Source organism: Triturus cristatus, chromosome 2_1 (genome assembly GCF_964204655.1).
Source record: "Triturus cristatus chromosome 2_1, aTriCri1.1, whole genome shotgun sequence".
Lineage (NCBI taxonomy): Eukaryota > Metazoa > Chordata > Amphibia > Caudata > Salamandridae > Triturus > Triturus cristatus.
The window spans coordinates 219142427-219163481 of NC_140581.1; the positions used below are offsets into that span (position 1 = coordinate 219142427).

General features: G+C 47.6%; 1 protein-coding gene and 1 long non-coding RNA gene across 5 annotated transcripts in view; one reads left to right on the forward strand and one right to left on the reverse strand.

The window, feature by feature from the left end:
• WDR7 (WD repeat domain 7) overlaps positions 1-21055 on the forward strand; it is a 1596127-nt gene that overhangs the window by 116671 nt on the left and 1458401 nt on the right. For all 4 annotated transcript variants that reach the window (XM_085630124.1, XM_085630134.1, XM_085630121.1 and 1 more), the window contains one exon: positions 10310-10416. In XM_085630124.1, coding sequence (XP_085486250.1) covers positions 10310-10416 — 107 coding nt within the window. The remainder of the gene's footprint in view (positions 1-10309; positions 10417-21055) is intronic.
• Positions 1-21055, reverse strand: part of LOC146863991 (uncharacterized) — a 211375-nt gene that overhangs the window by 112323 nt on the left and 77997 nt on the right. The gene's annotated exons all lie outside the window — the stretch shown is intronic.

Consider the following 21055-nt stretch of genomic DNA (forward strand, 5'->3'; position numbering starts at 1 on the left):
TGCACTGTTAATAATTGAAAGGGCGAGAAACTGAACCATTGACTCACAGCTCGTGAGCTGTAAAGCCACAACAAGGCACCAACCTCTGTACAGGCCATTCATATACCTTTCATACGTGTGACACATACAGAACAATTCACACCGCCAGCCACGGGCCCATCACATTACAACACTCACACCAGCAGACAGCGCCATTCAAGGGCCCATCACTTTCACACGCCCACATTCCTGACACAGCAACCACACAAGCTGATGGATTGCGTGGAGTGGCACTTAGCTAGCTGTGTGTGTAGTGACCAGCAGCAAGTCACTACTCATACACAGCCAGCTGAGCGCCAGTCCACGCACACCGCTAGCCGAGCGCCAATCCACGCACACCGCCAGCCAAGCGCCAGTCCACACACACAGCCAGCCAATCGCCAGTCCATGCACACCGCCAGCCAATCGCCAATCCACACATACCGCCAGCCAATCACCAATCCACGCACACCGCCAGCCAAGCGCCAGTCCACGCACACCACCAGCCAAGCGCCAGTCCACGCACACCGCCAGCCAAGCACCAGTCCACACACACCACCAGCCAAGCGCCAGTCCACGCACACCGCCAGCCAAGCGCCAGTCCACACACACCAACAGCCAAGCGCCAGCCTACACACACCACCATCACATTTAGGATTTTTTTTAGACAAACATAAAAACACAAACAAATTGCAAATAGATACAAATCTACTAACACAAAATCAGAAACTAAATACATTGCACTAATGCCAACCTTGAAACAGAATCACATTTTTTAAAGAATACAGACCAGGCAGTTCACTTTACCACTCATGGATGCTCCCAAAAATTATTTTGCGTGTGGTACGCTCTAAAACAAGCAGGGACACACAGCCCAGGGTTAGAAGGACACTCGGGCAGTACATACGAGTCTCCTTCCGCGTACCTCTTCGCCAACAGACTCTACATCTCCTACTGGGAAAGTCTTTTGAGGGTGTGGGAGGAATGTGATCAGGAAAGTGGCGATCTTTCAATCTAGCAGCATCCTCTGCCACTCCAACTCTAGGAACACTTGCCTGTTCCACTAAAACAAGGCTGCCTATTACAGACTCCTGAAACTTAGCAAAAGTCATCTTTGACTCAGGACAAGAATCCTGGAACACAACAAAAGCATTAAAGGTTGCCAAGTGGAAAAGATGGATAGCCAACTTCTTGTAACAAATGTAAGCCTTACGAAGAGCAGCGTAAGGTTCCAAGCTGTGATCTACTCTGTCAACACCACCCATGTGCCTATTATAGTCTAAAATGCACACAGGTTTGCGCGCTTCAGCAACCTGGCCCCAAACAGTCACAGGTGTAGTGCTTTCATCATGGATGGTAGTCAGCATGTAGACATCTCGCCTGTCTGAAAACTTCAAAGCTAGAAGCTCCTCGCAATGCAACGCACTGCACTGTCCCCGCACAAGCTTTTGACAAACAAGTTCTTTTGGGAAACCTGTACGGTTAGAGCGGATTGTGCCACAAGCAACAGTGTCCACTTTGGCCAATTCCCTGAACAACCGCACACCAGTGTAGAAGTTATCTACATATAAATGATGGCTTTTGTTAAAAAATCCTCTACCAAGTTCCCAAACAATTTTCTCAGTCACTCCAAAAGTGGGCGGACAACCAGGGGGGTTAATCCTGGATTTCTTACCGGTGTACACCCTGCAATTAGAGACATATCCAGTCCTAATGTCACACAGCACATACAGCTTAATTCCATAGTGTGCCCTCTTGCTAGGAATGTATTACCTAAAAACCAAGCGGCCCTTGAACAACACCAAAGACTCATTCACTGCTATTTCTTTCCCTGGAGCATAGATCTCAGAAAATCGATCAACAAAGTGTTCAAGGACAGGCCGAATCTTAAAAAGACGGTCACAATCAGGGTGATCTCGTGGCAACGCTAAACCATTATCGACAAAATGCATCATCCGAAGCAGAAACAAATACCGATCACGACTCATGACTGCCGGAAATATAGCAGTTGCCATCAAGGGACTAGGAGACCAATATGAAGACATTGATGGCTTCCTTAGCAAGCCCATCAAAATAGTTAAACCCAAGAACTTCTTCTTCTCATCCAGATTTGTGGGAGTCCACCGGGTAGCTCTAGAGTGGGGCTTAAGGCTGGCACTGTTGTCCCTCAAAAACTGTTAGTCATACAAATTACTCTGCTCAACAATCTCTGCCAAAAATACATCCTCCATAAACAATTGAAAAAATGTGTCGGCAAAAAGTTTTCAGTATTCACTCTACACCCTGGAACACCAGTTAAGTCTGGCAATGCTGGCTGCACCATCCCTGGGGCAACCCAGACGTCAGCACTTTGAACGGGAAGCCTTGCAGCCCCAAGCTGCGGTCCAGATGCCTCTTGCCGCACTATACCAACGGGAAGCCTTGCAGTCCCAGATCCCTCTTGCTGCACTACACCTACGGGAAGCCTTGCAGCCCCAGGCTGTAGCCCAGATGCATCTTGCCGCACTATCAGCACATCAATGTCCTCCTCTAACACTGGCACTTCATCCGCACTAAGTGTAGCTTCATCCACACTGAGTGTAGCTTCATCATCCGATGATGCCATGTGGAGAGAAAACTCACTGCCTGAATCTTCCCCTCCCACCTCTGCCTCAGAATCAGAGTCAATCTCTGGACCATGGTCAGAGGAAGACTCAAAAAGCATACCAACAACCTGCTGAGCAGTAATCCTGCGGCTAGCCTTTATCCTTACTAAGAAAGGAAACTGCACAAACAAGTCAACAACAACCAACACTGTGCAAAATAAGTAAGTAAAAAAAATGTGTGCCTTTTTCACAAAGATCAATATACTCAAAAACTATACGATTCACTTGCAAGAGACCGCTACACTCACCAGCACCTACTCTGCAGAGAGACAGCAAAAACGATATCCCTCTAGAAAGAAAAAAAAACAAAACCAATTACTCACAAAAGAACAACGTACACTTTGAGCACAAATGCAAAACGTTTTTGCAACTCAAAAAACAGAAGCCAAACATACTGCAATTCTTACATCATTTGCAAAAACACATTCATGCCGAGAAATGAAAAAGATTTACATTGTACAAAAAAAAGTCTCTTACCAAACACAAGCAACTACACTAGCAGCAGAACCAAAAGTAACGAAACCGCAACCTGGAACAGTCTAAAGAGCAAAAGCTTTCAACTAGAACAAAAAGGGAGAAAAAAAGCATTACAATTGAAATTCACAAAAAATAAAAGAATTAACATTATAACACACTGTCACTACCCAATTGGTCAATCTGCCAGATGGGCCTTCTAATAGGGCTGTGCAAAAATGGGGGTGAACTTGCCCAAGGGATCGGGTGAGCTTGTCTGAGGGCGGGGCAGAAAACAGCAGACAGAAATATGCCCCCCTAGCAAAAGAATCAAATCCCTGGTGCCTAGTAGGGTTTTCTGCCCCCCCTCCCGCCTAGGGCAAAAAGGCCCCAAAAAAAGGGACAAATCTGTCCACAGGAGGGGCAGAAATAACAATAACCAAATGTATAGAATAACAATAACCAAATTTATAAAAACAAATCTGCCCCCTGGGAGCGACCCTTGCCCAAGGGGTCGTTTCCATTTTAATTTAAAAAATGTCCCTCCTGGTGTCTAGTGGGGTATTCTGCCCCCCCCCCCCCCGGGGGCAGAAGCCAAATACACGGGCTGATCTGCCCCCGGGGGGGCAGAATACACATTAAAAAAAAAAAATGAGGCCCCCGGAAGCGACCCTTCCACAAGGGGTCGCTTCCATTTTTTAAAAAAAAGATCCCTGGCTCTAGTGGGCTTCCCTGCCCCCCCCCCCCCCCGGGGCAGAAACGACAAAAAGGGGGGGGGTCAGAAAAGACTTTTAAAAAATGTGCCCCCTAAGGAAGCGACCCTTGCCCAAGGGGTCGCTTCCTTTACATATTAAAAGGACTCCCTGGTGTCTAGTGGGGTATTCTGCCAGAAAAGCCAAATACACAGGCTGATCTGCCCCCAGGGGGAACAGAGTACACATTTAAAAAAAATTAGGGGCCTGGAAGCGACCCTTCCCCAAGGGGTCGCTTCCGTTTTTATAAATAAAAAATCCTTGGCTCTCGTGGGCTTTTCTGCCCCCCCGGGCCAGAAACGCCAAAAACAGTCCCCAGTGGGGGGGCAGAAAAGACTTTAAAAAAATGTACCCCCTAAGGAAGCGACCCTTGCCCAAGGTGTCGCTTCCTATAGCTAAAAAAAGGACTCCCTGGTGTCTAGTGGGGTATTCTGCCCCCCCTGGGGGCACAAAGGCCAAAACTAAGAGACAATCTGTCCCCAGGGGTGGCAGAATACACATTTTTTAAGAATATAGGGCTGGAAGCGACCCTTCCCCCAAGGGGTCGCTTCCGTTTAAAAAAAATAAAAATCCCTGGCTCTAGTGGGCTTTTCTGCCCCCTCTGGGGCCCGAAACGCCAAAGATCCGAGGGGATCGGGCCCCAGGGGGGGCAGAAAAGTCTTAAACATAAATGCCCCCTTAAGGAAGTGACCCTTGCCCAAGGGGTTACATTCCTTTTAATAAAAAAGCATCCCTGGTGCCTAGTGGGGGCATGCCTGCAGCAAGATCGCGACGCTGTGTGCGATCGTGCTGCAGGAATGCCCTGTATTGAGACATCAGGGGAGAGGAAATACTCTTTCCTCTCCCCCGATGCCTCAATAGTTGAAAAAATCCCCCCGCGGCCCCACCAGACAGCAAAACTCACCTTCTCCTTGCTGGGACGCCTGGAAGCAAATGGCTTCCAGGCGTCCCAGCGCTTCCTGACGACGTCGGCGCGCGCTTCCGCTGCCATCCCCCTCTGTGGGGGCAAGATCGATGCCCCAGGGGTTCCGTCATGAACACAGCCCAACCGATGCTCATGACGGAACCGCTCCGTCATGAGCATCGAAGGGGTTACAGAACATAGAAGACAAGATAAATAGAGCGTAGAAGAGTAATGGGGTAGGGTAAAGGGGTAGGAGGGAGATACGGCGAAGAGACGAAGGAAAGTCTTCTCGAAGTCCGGCTGGTTAGGTGACGGCCGAGGAAGTCCACAGCCCATCTCCTCTATAGCTATCTAAATAGCTCCACCGGGTATCGGCCAAAAAGCTAGGTCTCAACGGTCGGAGGTAAGTTCACAGATTCAATCTCTTGATGGGTGAGACGGATGGGGGATAAGCTTAAGGTCTGAACGATGTTCAATTTTTGTCCAAGAGTAGTAGCACATCGTGGTAAAGGACCACTGTGGCAGCCATCTTAGGGTCAGGCAAGGGATTCTGCACCTGGTGTTCCATTCAGCCGGTCCCCCAAGGGGGGTTGATTGATGTGCAGTGGAGCAGCTTGAGGTCAGAGCCAGTGTCTGCTTGCCTCACAAGGAGGAGAGTATTTCGGTGTTATAGCTGTAAGGGGGAGAGACGGCCACCATTTAAGGATCAGACGTGGCGCCTCCGGAATCCCACTCATTTGCTTAAAAAACTAATCAAGGGACCCCCTTCACCCCCACACTGTTTCTCCTAGGGGTCAGGGACCGGGGGGAAGGGTCCAGGTGTAGACAGCCACCCCCTGTTGCCGTTCTTAATGCACCGCACAACTAAGCCGAGGGGTGGGGGGGGGGAACGCTCACCTCTGCTTTCAGTTACAAGTGTTTCTGGGCTCCTGAGAACATGTCTGGTATCTCTGCTGCGGATTCTTTTTACACGCACGGCCGGGCCTCACAAGCGGATGGAAGCTCCCGTACACCTGGATCACGTTGGTTGCAGTTCCAGTGTTCAGGGCTGCACCATCGGTAGAATTGCTTACTTCTGCTGCGGGCAGCCACTGGGGAAGTAGATGGGGGAGCTCCAGAACTCGCCGCTCATCTGGTGTAGTCTCCCGGGGGGCCTGTTCCTGATGTTGCGGCCCCAGCTCTGTTATATCAAAATGTGAGTCCACTCCACCCCATGCGGCATTTTGAGGCGCGATCGCCTGGTGAGAATTTAGCCGATATCACGACAATGCAGCAGTTAGGTGGAACGGCGCCCACAGCGGCAGATACTCCCAATGGTCCGATGTTGGGAGTTAGTATTTCCTACTGGTTTTGGGGTGTTGAAGCACCGTGCTAGGTTGTTGAGCGCGGGGCTTCCACGGAGCTTTAGCTCCGAGCAGCCATGATGGAACCGGTTCCTCCCACTATCCAATCAATCAAATATATTTGACAATTGTTCTATTAAATGTATTTATTAGCTTTTTCTGAAATGTTTTCCTGTACTCAGTTGGTCTTTGATTTGTTTGAACTTGGTACTGGCATTAAAATATATTTCCTGTCTATTGCTAAGTTCCAGTCACTCCATCCCTCTTGGTACGTTCATAAACATTGAGCCATGACAATCACATACAGTTTGGTCGGTTCAATAAAGCATGGGATGGGGCCATTGATGTGCAAGCTGCAACAAAAAAGGTAACCTTGAGCTAAAAGAAAGGGTTTGTTGGAGCCATGCTGTTCTCTCATCTAAAAGCGTCTAGGACTTGAGACACATTGACATGGCTTGACATAACCCATCACGTAGAATGACACATTGTGCAAAGAGGCAGCACCGCACTCGGATGCTACAGAGGACTATAAGGGCGCTGGAGCTCTTTCCTTTTAAAGGTCTGCAAACTAGAGAATGTTCACCCGGTAGTCTCATGATGATGCAATTGTGGGAGTCGAAATGGCCAGCAAATGTGCATACACTGTCCTTTAAGAATTATCCTTGTGTGCCACGTCCAACGCCGTATTGAGAATTTCCAGTAAAATTACACTAATTAAATAGTGTCCAGTAATTAAATAATTTTCAGTAAAACAACACTGATTAAATATATCTTATAAGTGTTGTTTTACTGGAAATTCTCGTTCAGGTGTTAAATGTGGCACAGAAGGGTAATTCTTAAAAGACCGTGAACGCACATATGCTGGCCATTTCGGCTCGCTCAATTGCATCATCATGGGACTACCAGGTGAGCATTCTCTAGTTTGCAGACCTTTAAAAGGAAAGAGCTCCAGCCAGCGGCTCATTCGTTATGTTGGAAGAGTGTCACCCACTTAAACTAAAATGATAATAAAACCACTTTATTATTTTATTTTTCATTGCTGCCAGCCGGGGCTAGGGCAGGCCCATCCTGCCATATGTGACGCTACAAGGGATAAGTGTTGAGCACTTGTAAGTGTGCATGTCAGTTTGGCAGGCCGTCTTAGTACGGCCAAACAGATTTGCACACTCGTGTTTCTCAACCCAGCTGTGTTGCAACAAGCTGGTTGCAGAAGAAGCCCCAGGCTCCCTGGGCCTGAGCTAGCGTCAAGTCGGCCTGCTCGCCCAGTCAGGTGATTGCCCCCTGGGAGCCTGTGCAGTGTGGCCAGCGTCAAGAGTGGAGCACCATGGCGGCAGGCGAAGCAGTAGGTGTTTGTTTAGAAAAAAAAATATTTCCCCTCTCCCACGTTCCCCCACCCCCTGCGATTGCGTTGTCCAGCACTGCAAAATCGGAGCAGCCGCCACTGATCTTTCCCATTCACTACCTATCTAATCAAAGCCGTGCTGGTCTGTGATTCTTGGAGGGGTCCCAGCTCTTTCAGGTAGATTGACTATTTCGGAGACCTTCCCACTGTGGCACCCTAACCATTCCTAGCATTTTCATTTGGAAAGAACAAACCTTTACCTACGTAAGTGTAAACAATCCTCTCAACCCGCTCCATCTCTGACCTCCCCACACACTGTACCCTGTAGAAATGGTCCCCTTCAGATTCTATTGGCTTCAAATTAGCCATGTCTCTTAACCTACGAGGATTAGAGACTTAAATTTACACTTGTTTCCAACATGTTAACAGTGACTAAATTGCGAAATTAAATATTGTGAAAGTTTCCATTTTCATGTGAAAGCCTGAATAACTTAGTATGTTGCAATCTTCAAATATATTTACAAGAAATACACCAAGTTCAGGAGGAAAACACTTTTCACACTTCTGCTTAATGCATGGGATAGAACAGCAACATTTAAAATACACAGTTATAGTAATTTTCTGTTAATCCCAATGTTGCTGAAGTTGAAATTACCTCTGTGTAACTTTTCATACTTAAATGTTAACTGAACGCAACACTGGGCAGGAGCCCTAATTGAAAAATACTAGAGACGTTTACTCCCGCTGCCCAAGCACAGTCTAACCCTCCCTTCCCCCTCACCCCACCGCCGCACTATCATTAATCTGTGTTTTCCTTATGTGACTACTGAAATAACCCAAAGGTCTCATCCAGTTTTTTATTTTTAACAAATCCTAAATAAATAAGTAAATAGATTCTCTAAATTTGTTTTTTTTCTAGGAGCCTGGTCATGCCATGGAATTCATTATTTTTTATTTAGTACAAAATCACGAAAAGTGTGTGGTGTAAACTGCCCATTGTTCCATAAAAATATTAGTGGCCATAATTCCCAAGAATCAAAATTGCACTGGGGAATATTGGGGCTGGATGGACGGCCTATTCCATTTTCTGACTGCCACTGACCACAAGAGGTAAATTTGCGGCATTGCATTCCTTTAATCATCCTTGGTTTAACGATTAGCGAGTCTCCAGTTAGTAAACAAGCCCTTCCAAAGCCAATAGGCCTCCACTGTGCAAGAGCTATTGGCTTTGCCAATGTATTTTAGCCATGTTCAACACCAATGTGGCTGCTGTTCAGCATGGCTAAAAGTTAATAGCGTAGAGGAGAGTGGCGTAGAGTGGACGGGAAACGAATAGAGTGGAGTTTCATAGCGGAGTAGAGTGTAGTAGAGTGACCTAGAGTGAAATGGCATAGAGTGTCGTAGAGGGAAGTGGCATGTAGTGTCTTAGATTGGAGTGTCGTAGAGTGGAGTAGACTGTCATAGAGTGAAGTGGAGCACAGTGGAAAAGAATCGTTTATAGTAGAGTGTCATAGAGTGGAGAGTGGAATGGTGTAAAGTTGTTAGAGTGGAGTGGCATAGCGTGGTGTGGTGTAGTGTAGAGTGGAGTATCGCAGAGTGGAGTGACGTAAATGGAGTGTGCATGGTGAGTTACGACCCTGTCCTTACAGGCTGCATATTTGCAATTGAAATGACCATTATATTTGCACATACAGTTCTACTGATAAAACTATACAGTGCACAAACAGTAACATGTGAAAATGCCATCACCTAGTGTACTGATTTGTTTTGATCGTATTAAAATATTTGTTTCCACTACACTTCGGAATTACAGATAAATGTGCTTCAATTTCGCTTTCCTAATGCTGATATATTCTGAATATTTGCACAGTTCAAATACAGACATTTTAATGTTATTGTGTGCTAGAAAAAAAAATGTCTTTCCCATTACCCAGCAAGATTGTCACATAAATCCTCTCCCTTTAAAGTCAAGAAAATAAAAGTAAACACCATGCTTCCTCAAAATACAGAGCCTGACATTTGACCTCTGTCTTTGAACGCACAGCAAATGTGACAAAATAAGAACAAAATGGCAAGGCCTGTTTACAGAAAGCACGCACTCGTGGAAGAAATCAAGGAGTGATGGTGAACATGGGTATGCTCCTCTAGAGGGACGAAGACATGCTGGAAAGCCTTAAACAAACAAAACCAGCAAATTGAAAGCCAGAAAATGTGGGTTACATACCACAAAGCCAATGTTAAGCAATGGGCGGAATGCATTTCCAGGGAAGCTCTCAGAATGTCCATAAGAAGTCTTTTTATCAACCAAACGGCTACACTTTCTGGTAGGTTTTGACCTTAAAAGGCTGCTTTAGGAGTTTTGAACCAGCTCAAGATTCTGGATTACAAGTGTTTTTCAAATAAAAGTGTACCCCATCTCTAACTGCTGAGTGACAACTAGCATAAAAGTGGAGTAGGCATCGCAAGTTTTGATGAGTGAGAGTGACTTACTGTGTCCTGTGATGAACCAAATAATGTAGTAAATCTGACTGTCGCACAAACTACTGTGCCTCAGCATAGTGATGAAATTACTGGCTTCTATTTGTGTTGTTTGGCATTTGTATAGCCCTCCATGTGTCAATGGTATCACATTGCAGTGCAGTGCTGTATGTACTGATATTTCTGTCCTCGGGTGGAGTCCGATTATGCCTGTAAGCTTTAAATGTTTACCATTGTCATTTTGCTGAGATGATGGTCATTTAAAGTGCTGCTTCAGGTGCAAGTAACAGATTATTTTCTTGTTTAATGGCATGGCTATAACGACGAGATGGCGTGTGTTTGGTGTGTTCATAGTCTGTTCTTCTGTTTTACAGATCAATCCTCGAGCATTGTTGTTTGGCCACACATCTTCCATTACATGTATATCCAAAGCTTCTGCAACCAGTGACAAGCAGTATGTTGTGAGTGCCTCCGAAAGTGGGTAAGTTGAGCGGGCTGTTTCCGTTTAAAGACACATTTTATTATTAATCTACTTCTGGAGTGCACTGCGACCATAGTACAGGATGGTATCATAGCACAAAACAAAAGGTGAGCAATAATATCTCTACCATCATCACTGGAAAGTTCAGAAAAATAGCAGTTTGAGATTCATTATGGGTTCTATTATGGGTCTCTTTTAATTCTTGAGTTCTATGCTGTCACAGCTACAAGTTGAATTGGAGTAAGAGTAAGATGTTGCCAGTGATCAGCTCCACCACCACTTGTCCTGCTTTGACTATCCTTTCACATGGTTTCCCGTAACCTTAAGTACTCATAGGCCCTCAACATAATCGGCCTTGAGAACATAATAATTGATAACCTGAAGCCCTCGATTAACAAAACTGGCCAACTTTGCCCATTGGTCGGAGCTTTGTCCATCCCACAGTGCTAGGGTACAATTGATCAGGATGAAAATGGCCCCCCAGATTTTAATATAACTTTTGAATGCTACCACTGCGTGTTGCCCAAGCTTACTATCAAATCATTCATGTGGGCACGTTTGAAGCCAAGACTTAAGATTTCACGGTAATATGCATCCTCAAACTCACCAGATGCTGCAGATGATTCCTAAATTGATGATGAAGTCAGCGTGGGTAACCATTGAAGAACCGCTATTTGGTTGCTGTTTATGCATTGCCATAATCCATAAATTGGAAGAAGTTCCATCTGAGTCAAACCATGTCATTATAACCTTAATGATCAGTGCTTGGGCCACAACTTACAGATAGTTGAAAATATACAGGTTTCCATTCAACAATGCTCTGCTGTGAGACAATGCCGGAATAACAATAGATGGAAAAACTATAACCTGGAAACATTGGTCACTTCAAGATGTGTCACAAAGAAAATATTAAGCCCTTTCAAAGAGAGCCTACTAATTTCCAATTTGAGACCTCAAAACAATTGGAATACACTCAGCTGGCACATTGCCTCCAAAGCAGATTGGACTCACCCCCTTAAATTCATCAGACGTCTCCCAAAAGGTCCTTCCTGAAAACCTGAGGACAATTCAAGGTCTTTATTTCACAACTGCATAACGTCTTAATAACAGAAGTGTTCAAACCACAATGCACTTCACATACACTGGCAATTTCAATCTCAATCCACTATTTAAAGAATACCTAAGAGAAACAGCTTAAATTCAGGTTCTTTAAAGTACTATATGTTTGTGATTGAACCACTGCACATCTATGTTTGGCAGGACTACAGCTGGACTTCAAGTGCTGGACATGCTGGCTAGGACTGAAACCTGCTCCATTTCCTTTGATCCAGTCTTCATCTGGACATGTAGCAGTCTGAACATGGACCACCATGAGTAAAACCAATGTACACAAATTCTGTGTCTCTGCATCACTGGTTATTTTCATAATACAACCATCTTCAGTAATGTAACAAACCGTTGGAGGAGATGAATTGCTGTTTCTAAATCTGTGGAAATGCATCATGCCATGCAGGAAAAATGATGAACCCTTTCTACCAAAAATAGACTAGTTTTCAGAACTCTTTTGTATATTAGACTAAGAATGGTTCATCTACAGGTGGGAATATCAGCACCACGTCTTTAAACACATCTGGGGCCGTTCTTCTCTGGTATGGGAATGGCACTAATTCCATATTAATTCTGCTGCACTGGGCAGGCGGGTTGTTTAACTAGTATTGAACAATGTTTTTAACTGAATTTAACTTGTGTTAAGAAATATTATAGTCTTGTATTCATCCTCTTACAGTATTGTTAGTTGCAATCTGTTACCCCCAATTGACACCTTTGTTTTTATACATCCAAGCATTATAGATCCATACATAAGTACAGTTAGCATTGATGTTAGGACCCACACTGCATTGATTTAAAATAAACGGAGTCTTCAGGACAAAAGACGGCGGATACACCCCACATGATACAGAGAGACCGAAGTTGTGTATACAACGTTAAGTAAAATGCATGTGTCACGTAGGAGTACACCGCATTACAGAACTCGCATCCAGATGATAACTAGTGGGGGGCCTACCAGGTGCTTGGATTTGCCTATGGTCATTAATAAGTGGGGGCCAAAGGCTGCCCTATGAGAAGGTAAAATAGTTGTCACCATCATATAGTTATATGTGTTGTAAGATAAAGGCGCGTGGTGGCTGTCTCATAGCCACAGTGGCATTGTCTGCTGGCCAGGAATTAATGGTATAAGGGTTGCAAACTCCTTGATACTCTGTGACGTAAAAAAAAGGCTCATACATTAAATTCAGCTGTTGCGACAAATTGAATAGTGGTGTCTACTCACCAAAAGTGATAGGAGCGATCAGAGTAACTACTCAGCGATAGTCTGTGAAGGCAAACATGGATTCCTAAACTGAAAAACAACTTTGTAGTCTGATACTGAAAGAAGTCAGCGTAAGTTTGAAGGGCCTTGAAGGAGCTGCTTGTCTCAAAAACTGGAAAGAAGAGCTGCAGATGCAGGTACCTGTTGCGCTCTCTTAATGCAGGAGGGAGCCGTTGTCATGTTCACGGCGCCTGCCGTTTTCCCCGCTCCCCCGCTTCCCCGCTACCACACACAGAAACGGCCGAGAGACTCACTTCCGGCTGGGAGATGAGTCACGGTCTAGTCTTTAGACAAGCATAGCAGTTCACGGAAGCACTTCCGGGGGAAACGCTTAAACACCGCGTTTCCCGCCGGCTCTGTGCTTCGGATTTCGCTAGATGTGCTGAACGACACGAGACGCTGTTTCACCTGCACGGAAGACCTTGGAAGCGGGCTGTGCCTTCCTGACTGGAGCCCCGCTGGGGTCTTCGTAAATCCCTCTGGGGAACAATAAGGTACTTTCGTTCCATTCTGGTGGAGTCACCGTAACGCGGCTGCGTTATGGGTGATCAGAAGTAGATCCGCGCAGGAGCGCTTAGAGTTATTGATTTTGACCGCGCAAGAGCGCCTTTTGATGATTTTGTTAGATCCGCGCAGGAGCGCTTAGAGTTATTGATTTTGACCGCGCAAGAGCGCCTTTTGATGATTTTGTTAGATCCGCGCAGGAGCGCTTAGAGTTATTGATTTTGACCGCGCAAGAGCGCCTTTTGATGATTTTGTTAGATCCGCGCAGGAGCGCTTAGGGTTGGTTGATCTTGAAAGCGCAGGAGCGTTTTATGGTTCATTTGCATCTTGTCCGCGCTGACGCGCTTGAAGATGATTTTGGTAAATCCGCGCAGGAGCGCTTAGGGTTATTTTGTTCTTGTTCGTTCTCCCTGGGTTTCCACTATTTGCTTTCCAGGGATGCCAGTAGTTTGTTAAGCCCAGACACGTGGAACTGACGCGCAGGAGCGCTATTCCTTTAGTTCTTGATAGCCTAACGCTGCCATCTCGTCACAACTGAACCTTCCTTGAAGCTGTATTCAGGGTTCAATAGTTGCAGCCACTGGTGAGTTCTAGGTTGGGAACAGGGCTTTTCTGTGTGTGTTTGGCGTATCTTGCAACGCGGGAGTTGGGTCCTTCACTGATCTGGGTCTCTTTGTCTTTCAGTTGGCTCCGAGACACCCTTCACCTCAACCCCCTGCTTTCATTCTGGCTCCCTTCCCTGCGTCCATCTCATCCTTGCTGGGTTCTACTGTCCACACGGGTCAGGTGGGTACAGGGGTGGGCGCTCCTGTCGTCTCTGCGGACTTGCTCCACAGGCAGAGGTAAGCATTGTGGGGCACCTGACAGAATCCGAAGCCCACGTTTATCAGTCCACCTAGACGACATGGGCGACCCGGAGGTTACCTTACAAGACATCGCAGTCATGCTGGCTGCCATGCAGGCAGAGAACCACAGTCTGCGCCATGACATAACCGCCCTACAGGGCCAGATGTCAGCTGGAGTTACCAGTCCTTGGGGAACCAACCCGAGCCCCAGGGTCAGTCAGGAGGGTCTTTTGAGACCACCTATTTTTACCTTTGGGGGGTCCTCCGCTGCCACCACTCCGAATACAGCCATCCAAGTCATCGCCCCTCATTCAGTCCAGTTGGCACCACCTGAACGCTTCTATGGGGACAGTACCAAGTATGGTATTTTCATGCACCAATGCCACCTGCATTTCATGGCCAGACACACGGCCTTTCCCGACGACGCAGCCAAGGTGGCTTACATCCTGTCCTACATGGGCGGAGACGCCGCCCAGTGGTCTATTGCGTTGGTAGAAAACGACGATCCCATGCTACACCACTTGCCCACCTTTCAGGAGTCCATGCGGCGTATGTTCGCTCGTCACACCTTTGTGCAAGCAGCGGACAACGAGCTGCTCAACCTCAAGCAAGGCAGCCAGGACCTCCTTCATTATATCACCACGTTCAGCAGGCTTGTTATCGAATCCCATTGGCCTGAAGACAAAAAGGTGTCTGTGTTCTATCGAGGATTGCGCGATGATCTGAAGGATCTCATAGCGCAATTACCCAACCCACCGGAGGAGATAGGTCCTTTCATCGATCTAGTGGTGAAAATGAATTTCCGATTACAGGAACGAAGGACCGAGAAAGGGAAAGGCAGTGAAAACCGTTTCTTATCCTTCGGGGACAAAAGTGTAGAAAAAGCCAGAGAGGACCCTGCTTCCGCTTCCCAAGGCGAGACAACCGAACCAATGCAGATCGGGGGCATCAGAGGGCCCTTAACAAGTCAAGAAAGGGAAAGGCGAAGGAGGCAGAATCAATGCCTGTACTGCGGGAAAAGCGGCCACTTCGTCAGAGAATGTCCGGTGAAGCCAACGAAACCCCGGGGCAGAAGACCTTTCGCATTGCCCATCACCAAGACGGACAAGGCGGGAAACGAAAACACCCAGTAGACAAGGGGATCCGTCCTCTGGGTTCTTCGACTTGCACCTTAGCGATCCCTGCGGTATTTGACGGCAGTCACCACGTAGGAATGGAAGTGTCCTTACGGAACCAGGCGGGCAGGACCTGGCAGGTGACAGCTATGTTAGACTCCGGTGCTACAGGCAGTTTTATCGATACTGCTTTTTCCTGTGCCTTGGGCATGGCTACAGTGCCAAAAGACCAACCTGAAACCGTCAAGGCTGTTGATGGTACGGATCTCACCTCCGGTCCTATCCGGCATCAAACAGAGAGCCTGATCATGTCTTTTGTTAATCACCACGCCGAATCAATCAGCTTTGATGTTATCGATGCCCCTCAATTCAAGGTGATATTGGGATTACCATGGTTGGTGAAACACAATCCCCACATCGACTGGGTGTCGAGAATAGTACACCTGAACTCGGAATACTGCAGTGAAACCTGTTATGCGAAGGACGATCTCCTGGGGAGTCATGCTATACAAGCACAATCGCTTCCTCTCCGAGGAATGGGGATAGTCTCCCAGGTAACTACACCAGCCATACCAGAGGAATACCAGGACCTAGCCGAGGTGTTCGACAAGAAGGGGGCTAACACCTTGCCACCGCATCGGTCGTTCGACTGCCGTATAGACCTCGTTCCAGGCTCCACCTTGCCTTGTAGCAGAATTTATTCGCTCACGGAAAAGGAGAACATCCACCTTCGCTCCTATTTGGATGAGTATCTGGACAACGGCTTTATACGTCATTCCAGGTCTCCGGTTTCCTCTCCTCTTTTCTTCGTATCTAAGAAGGAAGGTGATCTGAGGACCTGCATAGACTTTCGAGCTATGAATGCCATCACCGTAAAAAACCGTTACCCCCTGCCGTTAATCACCAACCTTCTGGATCAGGTAAAGAACGCCTCCGTATACACCAAGCTCGACCTCCGTGGGGCTTACCATCTCGTCAGAGTCCGAAAGGGTGACGAATGGAAGACCGCCTTTCGGACGAAATTCGGTCTGTTCGAATACCAGGTCATGCCTTTCGGACTCTGTAACGCCCCCGCGGCGTTTCAGTTCTTTATAGACGAGGTGTTACGGGACTACCTAGACGTCTTCTGTATCGTCTACATAGACGACATCTTGATATATTCGCAATCCATCACCGAACACGTGCAGCATGTGCGTTCCATCCTACGACAGCTGAGTAAACATCGCTTGTACGTGAAACTGGAAAAAAGCGTTTTTCACGTTACCTCGGTGGAGTTTCTGGGTCACATCATCACTCCGGCAGGCATACAAATGGACAGCAAGAAGGTGGACGCCATTCTGTCCTGGCCTCCTCCGGAGTCCGTAAAAGGGGTTCAACGGTTCCTGGGGTTTGCCAACTACTACCGGAGATTCATCACCGGATTCTCCTGGATGGTAGCTCCTATCACCCGCTTGTTGCGGAAAGGAGTACGGTTTGAGTGGAATCAGACAGCAGACGACGCTTTTCAGGAACTAAAGAGGCGTTTTACCATAGCCCCGGTCCTGGTGCACCCAGACACAGAACAGCCCTTCATTGTAGAGGCAGACGCATCTGAACACGCCATTGGAGGGGTGTTATCTCAAAGGAGTACTAGCACAGGACAGCTGCATCCGGTGGCTTTCTACTCCAAGAAACTGCAACCAGCCGAACGCAACTACACCGTGTCTGACAGAGAACTTCTCGCTATCAAGACCGCATTCGAGGAATGGCGCCACTTCCTGAAAGACGCTAAGCACACGGTTACCATCTACACGGACCACAGGAATCTCCAATTCCTGAGGTCAGCCCGTGCCCTTACCGCCCGACAGCTTCGATGGACTCTATTCTTTAATGAATACAATTTCGTGATCACATTTCGACCTGGGAAGGACAACGCCAAGGCCGATGCCCTATCACGGCTAGGAGAATCCGACGAGGAGGCAGAAAACACCGAGCCTGTCCCCATCATCGCTGAGACACGCTTCCAGGGCGTTGTAGCATCCTCAGACTTCATGCTTCAGGTACAAAAAGACACGAAGCAGTCCGACCTGGAGGTTCTGGCGGACGGACAAGGAGGGGTAACGTGCGTAGATGGGTTGCTGTTCCATGGACAACAATTGTATTTACCGGGGTTGACCAGTCAGCAAAAGGCAGTCTGCCTGTGCCATGACCATGTTCTATCCGGCCATCCGGGGTACCACAAGACGCTTGAGCTCGTACAACGACAGTTTTGGTGGCCATCGCTGGTGACGGATACCAAGAACTATGTGGCGAGCTGCACCATCTGTCTCTTAGGGAAGAACAAATCCGAGCCTCCTAGGGGTCTTCTACGTCCCATCCCGGTGCCACCGTATCCGTGGCACACCATTTCCATGGACTTCGTGGTGGAACTCCCTCTCACCAAGACGGGGCACACCACCATTCTCACCATAGTGGATCATCTCTCCAAGATGGCTCATTTCGTGCCTTTGGTGAAACTACCCACGGCTGCGGAACTGGCTTTGATCTTTGTACACGAGGTGGTTCGCCTCCATGGAGTTCCATCGGTGGTGATCACGGACCGGGGATCGCAATTCATCTCCCGCTTCTGGAAGGAAGTATGCAGGATCCTCGAACTGGACGTGCGCCTGTCCTCGGCGTACCACCCTCAGACCGACGGTCAGGCCGAAAGAACCAACCACACCATGGAGCAGTACCTCCGTTGTTTACTGCTTATGGTTGAAAAGGAATGGTCCGAGGTGTTATGGATGGCGGAGTACGCCTATAACAACAGTAAACATTCGGCCATTGGAATGTCTCCTTTCTTTTGTCTTCATGGCCGTCATCCCCGCACCTCCGCATGGGAGGGTCCCCCCGACAGCAGGTTACCCACAGTCCGGTCATATCACGAATCCTTGCGCCGCATCTGGCAACAAGCCCGTTTTGAGTTGGCCAAGGCTAAGGACACCTACAAAGCACAGGCCGATGCACACAGACAGAAGGAGCCCAAGTACGGTGTGGGTGATCGGGTGTGGCTGTCCATTCGGCACCTCAATGTGCACGGTCCCAAGAAACTGTTGCCCCGTTTTGTGGGTCCGTTTGAGGTCGAGCGGGTGGTTAATCCCGTGGCTATGAGACTCTCACTCCCTCCACACATGAAGATTCACCCGGTCTTCCATGTCTCGCTGCTGCAACCGGTCCGTTCTGGTGACTCTCTTCCCTCTCCTCCTTCTCCGGTGGTGGTGGAGGACCATGTCGAGTATGAGGTCAAGGCCATTCTGGGTTCTCGTCGTACTAAGGGTAAGCTCTTCTACCTGGTTGACTGGAAGGGGTACGGGCCGGACGAGCGTTCTTGGGAGCCATTGTCCCATGTTCGCCATGCTCCCATACTGGTTCGTGCCTTTCATCTGAGCCATCCGCTCAGTCCTCGTCCTGTATCCCCCATTTAAGGTTCTGGCGGGGTTGAGGGGGGACCTGTTTTGGGGGGGGGTACTGTCATGTTTACGGCGCCTGCCGTTTTCCCCGCTCCCCCGCTTCCCCGCTACCACACACAGAAACGGCCGAGAGACTCACTTCCGGCTGGGAGATGAGTCACGGTCTAGTCTTTAGACAAGCATAGCAGTTCACGGAAGCACTTCCGGGGGAAACGCTTAAACACCGCGTTTCCCGCCGGCTCTGTGCTTCGGATTTCGCTAGATGTGCTGAACGACACGAGACGCTGTTTCACCTGCACGGAAGACCTTGGAAGCGGGCTGTGCCTTCCTGACTGGAGCCCCGCTGGGGTCTTCGTAAATCCCTCTGGGGAACAATAAGGTACTTTCGTTCCATTCTGGTGGAGTCACCGTAACGCGGCTGCGTTATGGGTGATCAGAAGTAGATCCGCGCAGGAGCGCTTAGAGTTATTGATTTTGACCGCGCAAGAGCGCCTTTTGATGATTTTGTTAGATCCGCGCAGGAGCGCTTAGAGTTATTGATTTTGACCGCGCAAGAGCGCCTTTTGATGATTTTGTTAGATCCGCGCAGGAGCGCTTAGAGTTATTGATTTTGACCGCGCAAGAGCGCCTTTTGATGATTTTGTTAGATCCGCGCAGGAGCGCTTAGGGTTGGTTGATCTTGAAAGCGCAGGAGCGTTTTATGGTTCATTTGCATCTTGTCCGCGCTGACGCGCTTGAAGATGATTTTGGTAAATCCGCGCAGGAGCGCTTAGGGTTATTTTGTTCTTGTTCGTTCTCCCTGGGTTTCCACTATTTGCTTTCCAGGGATGCCAGTAGTTTGTTAAGCCCAGACACGTGGAACTGACGCGCAGGAGCGCTATTCCTTTAGTTCTTGATAGCCTAACGCTGCCATCTCGTCACAACTGAACCTTCCTTGAAGCTGTATTCAGGGTTCAATAGTTGCAGCCACTGGTGAGTTCTAGGTTGGGAACAGGGCTTTTCTGTGTGTGTTTGGCGTATCTTGCAACGCGGGAGTTGGGTCCTTCACTGATCTGGGTCTCTTTGTCTTTCAGTTGGCTCCGAGACACCCTTCACCTCAACCCCCTGCTTTCATTCTGGCTCCCTTCCCTGCGTCCATCTCATCCTTGCTGGGTTCTACTGTCCACACGGGTCAGGTGGGTACAGGGGTGGGCGCTCCTGTCGTCTCTGCGGACTTGCTCCACAGGCAGAGGTAAGCATTGTGGGGCACCTGACAGCCGTGCATCAACATGCCATCTTCCAGAGACAGATTCATTGAGTAATCCCTGCATGAAGTTTTGGTGAGCGATGGACTGGAGTATACAAACCTCCCAGCCATGGGGACAAACTCATGGGTCTGAAAATTCGAATGTGGGAGTGGAGTAAAGAAAAGGCTACTACTTTGTAACAGTAGGCTGCAGACTCTGGCTCAGAAAGCTTTGTCTTTATTGATGCGAGCCATTAATCACACAGAAAGCTCGCTTGCTCAGTCAGATAATTTCCTTGCGTGCAGTGTCAGACAAACGTAGAAGGATCGTTCAAAGATGGTAAGAAGGGGTGATAATTAACCAAAATCTGAAAACAAAAAGCATTTATGGACAACATAGGTGACTGAAAGCGTTTGGGTTATGACCATAATTGGATATTTCCATAATTTTTATGCTCTAAAATACTTACCCATTAATAATACAGTCCTGGTAATATCAATCATCCATTGTGTTCGTACCCTCCTGTTCGCCAAGTTTATCACATTAATTTAATCCCTTGTTGTTCAAATCCAGGAAATGAATCCACTTGCATTTGTGTAAGTTCAGAACTAGTACAATATCTCCACCACGTGGGTGATTTGAATTCCTTGAAATGTTCCACCAACTATGTTAATATATTATCTCATTTAATGTCTGATACAATATATGTTTCACTCGTAGCAAACAACACTACATACGTGTGCACCTCATTTTCATTAAAAACAAGGTACACACCTATGGGTGGTAAAGAAGAGTACCTTTGCCAGCTCTCTTCCCTAGTTGTTAATAGGCCAATTAAATATTATCGTGCTTCAAGCATGTGCATGAATGAAAGATACCATGATGGAGAAAAAAGTGAGTTAGCTCTAGTTATCCATTGTTGGTATAAATCTTAGTTTTTAAGGTGACTGCGTTTGTACGGTGAGGCGCCCCAAGGTGTTCCTTGCGCACTATGCTGTGGTAGCCCTTTGGTAGAGTGGTGTTCATTGCACATTTGCCTCATTGGCTTAATTTTGGACATTTTATAATGAACTGAATGTACTTCGAAGTAAATTCTGCAACTTTAGACAACGTCTTTTGACTTGCACATTAATCTTTTCTATAATGT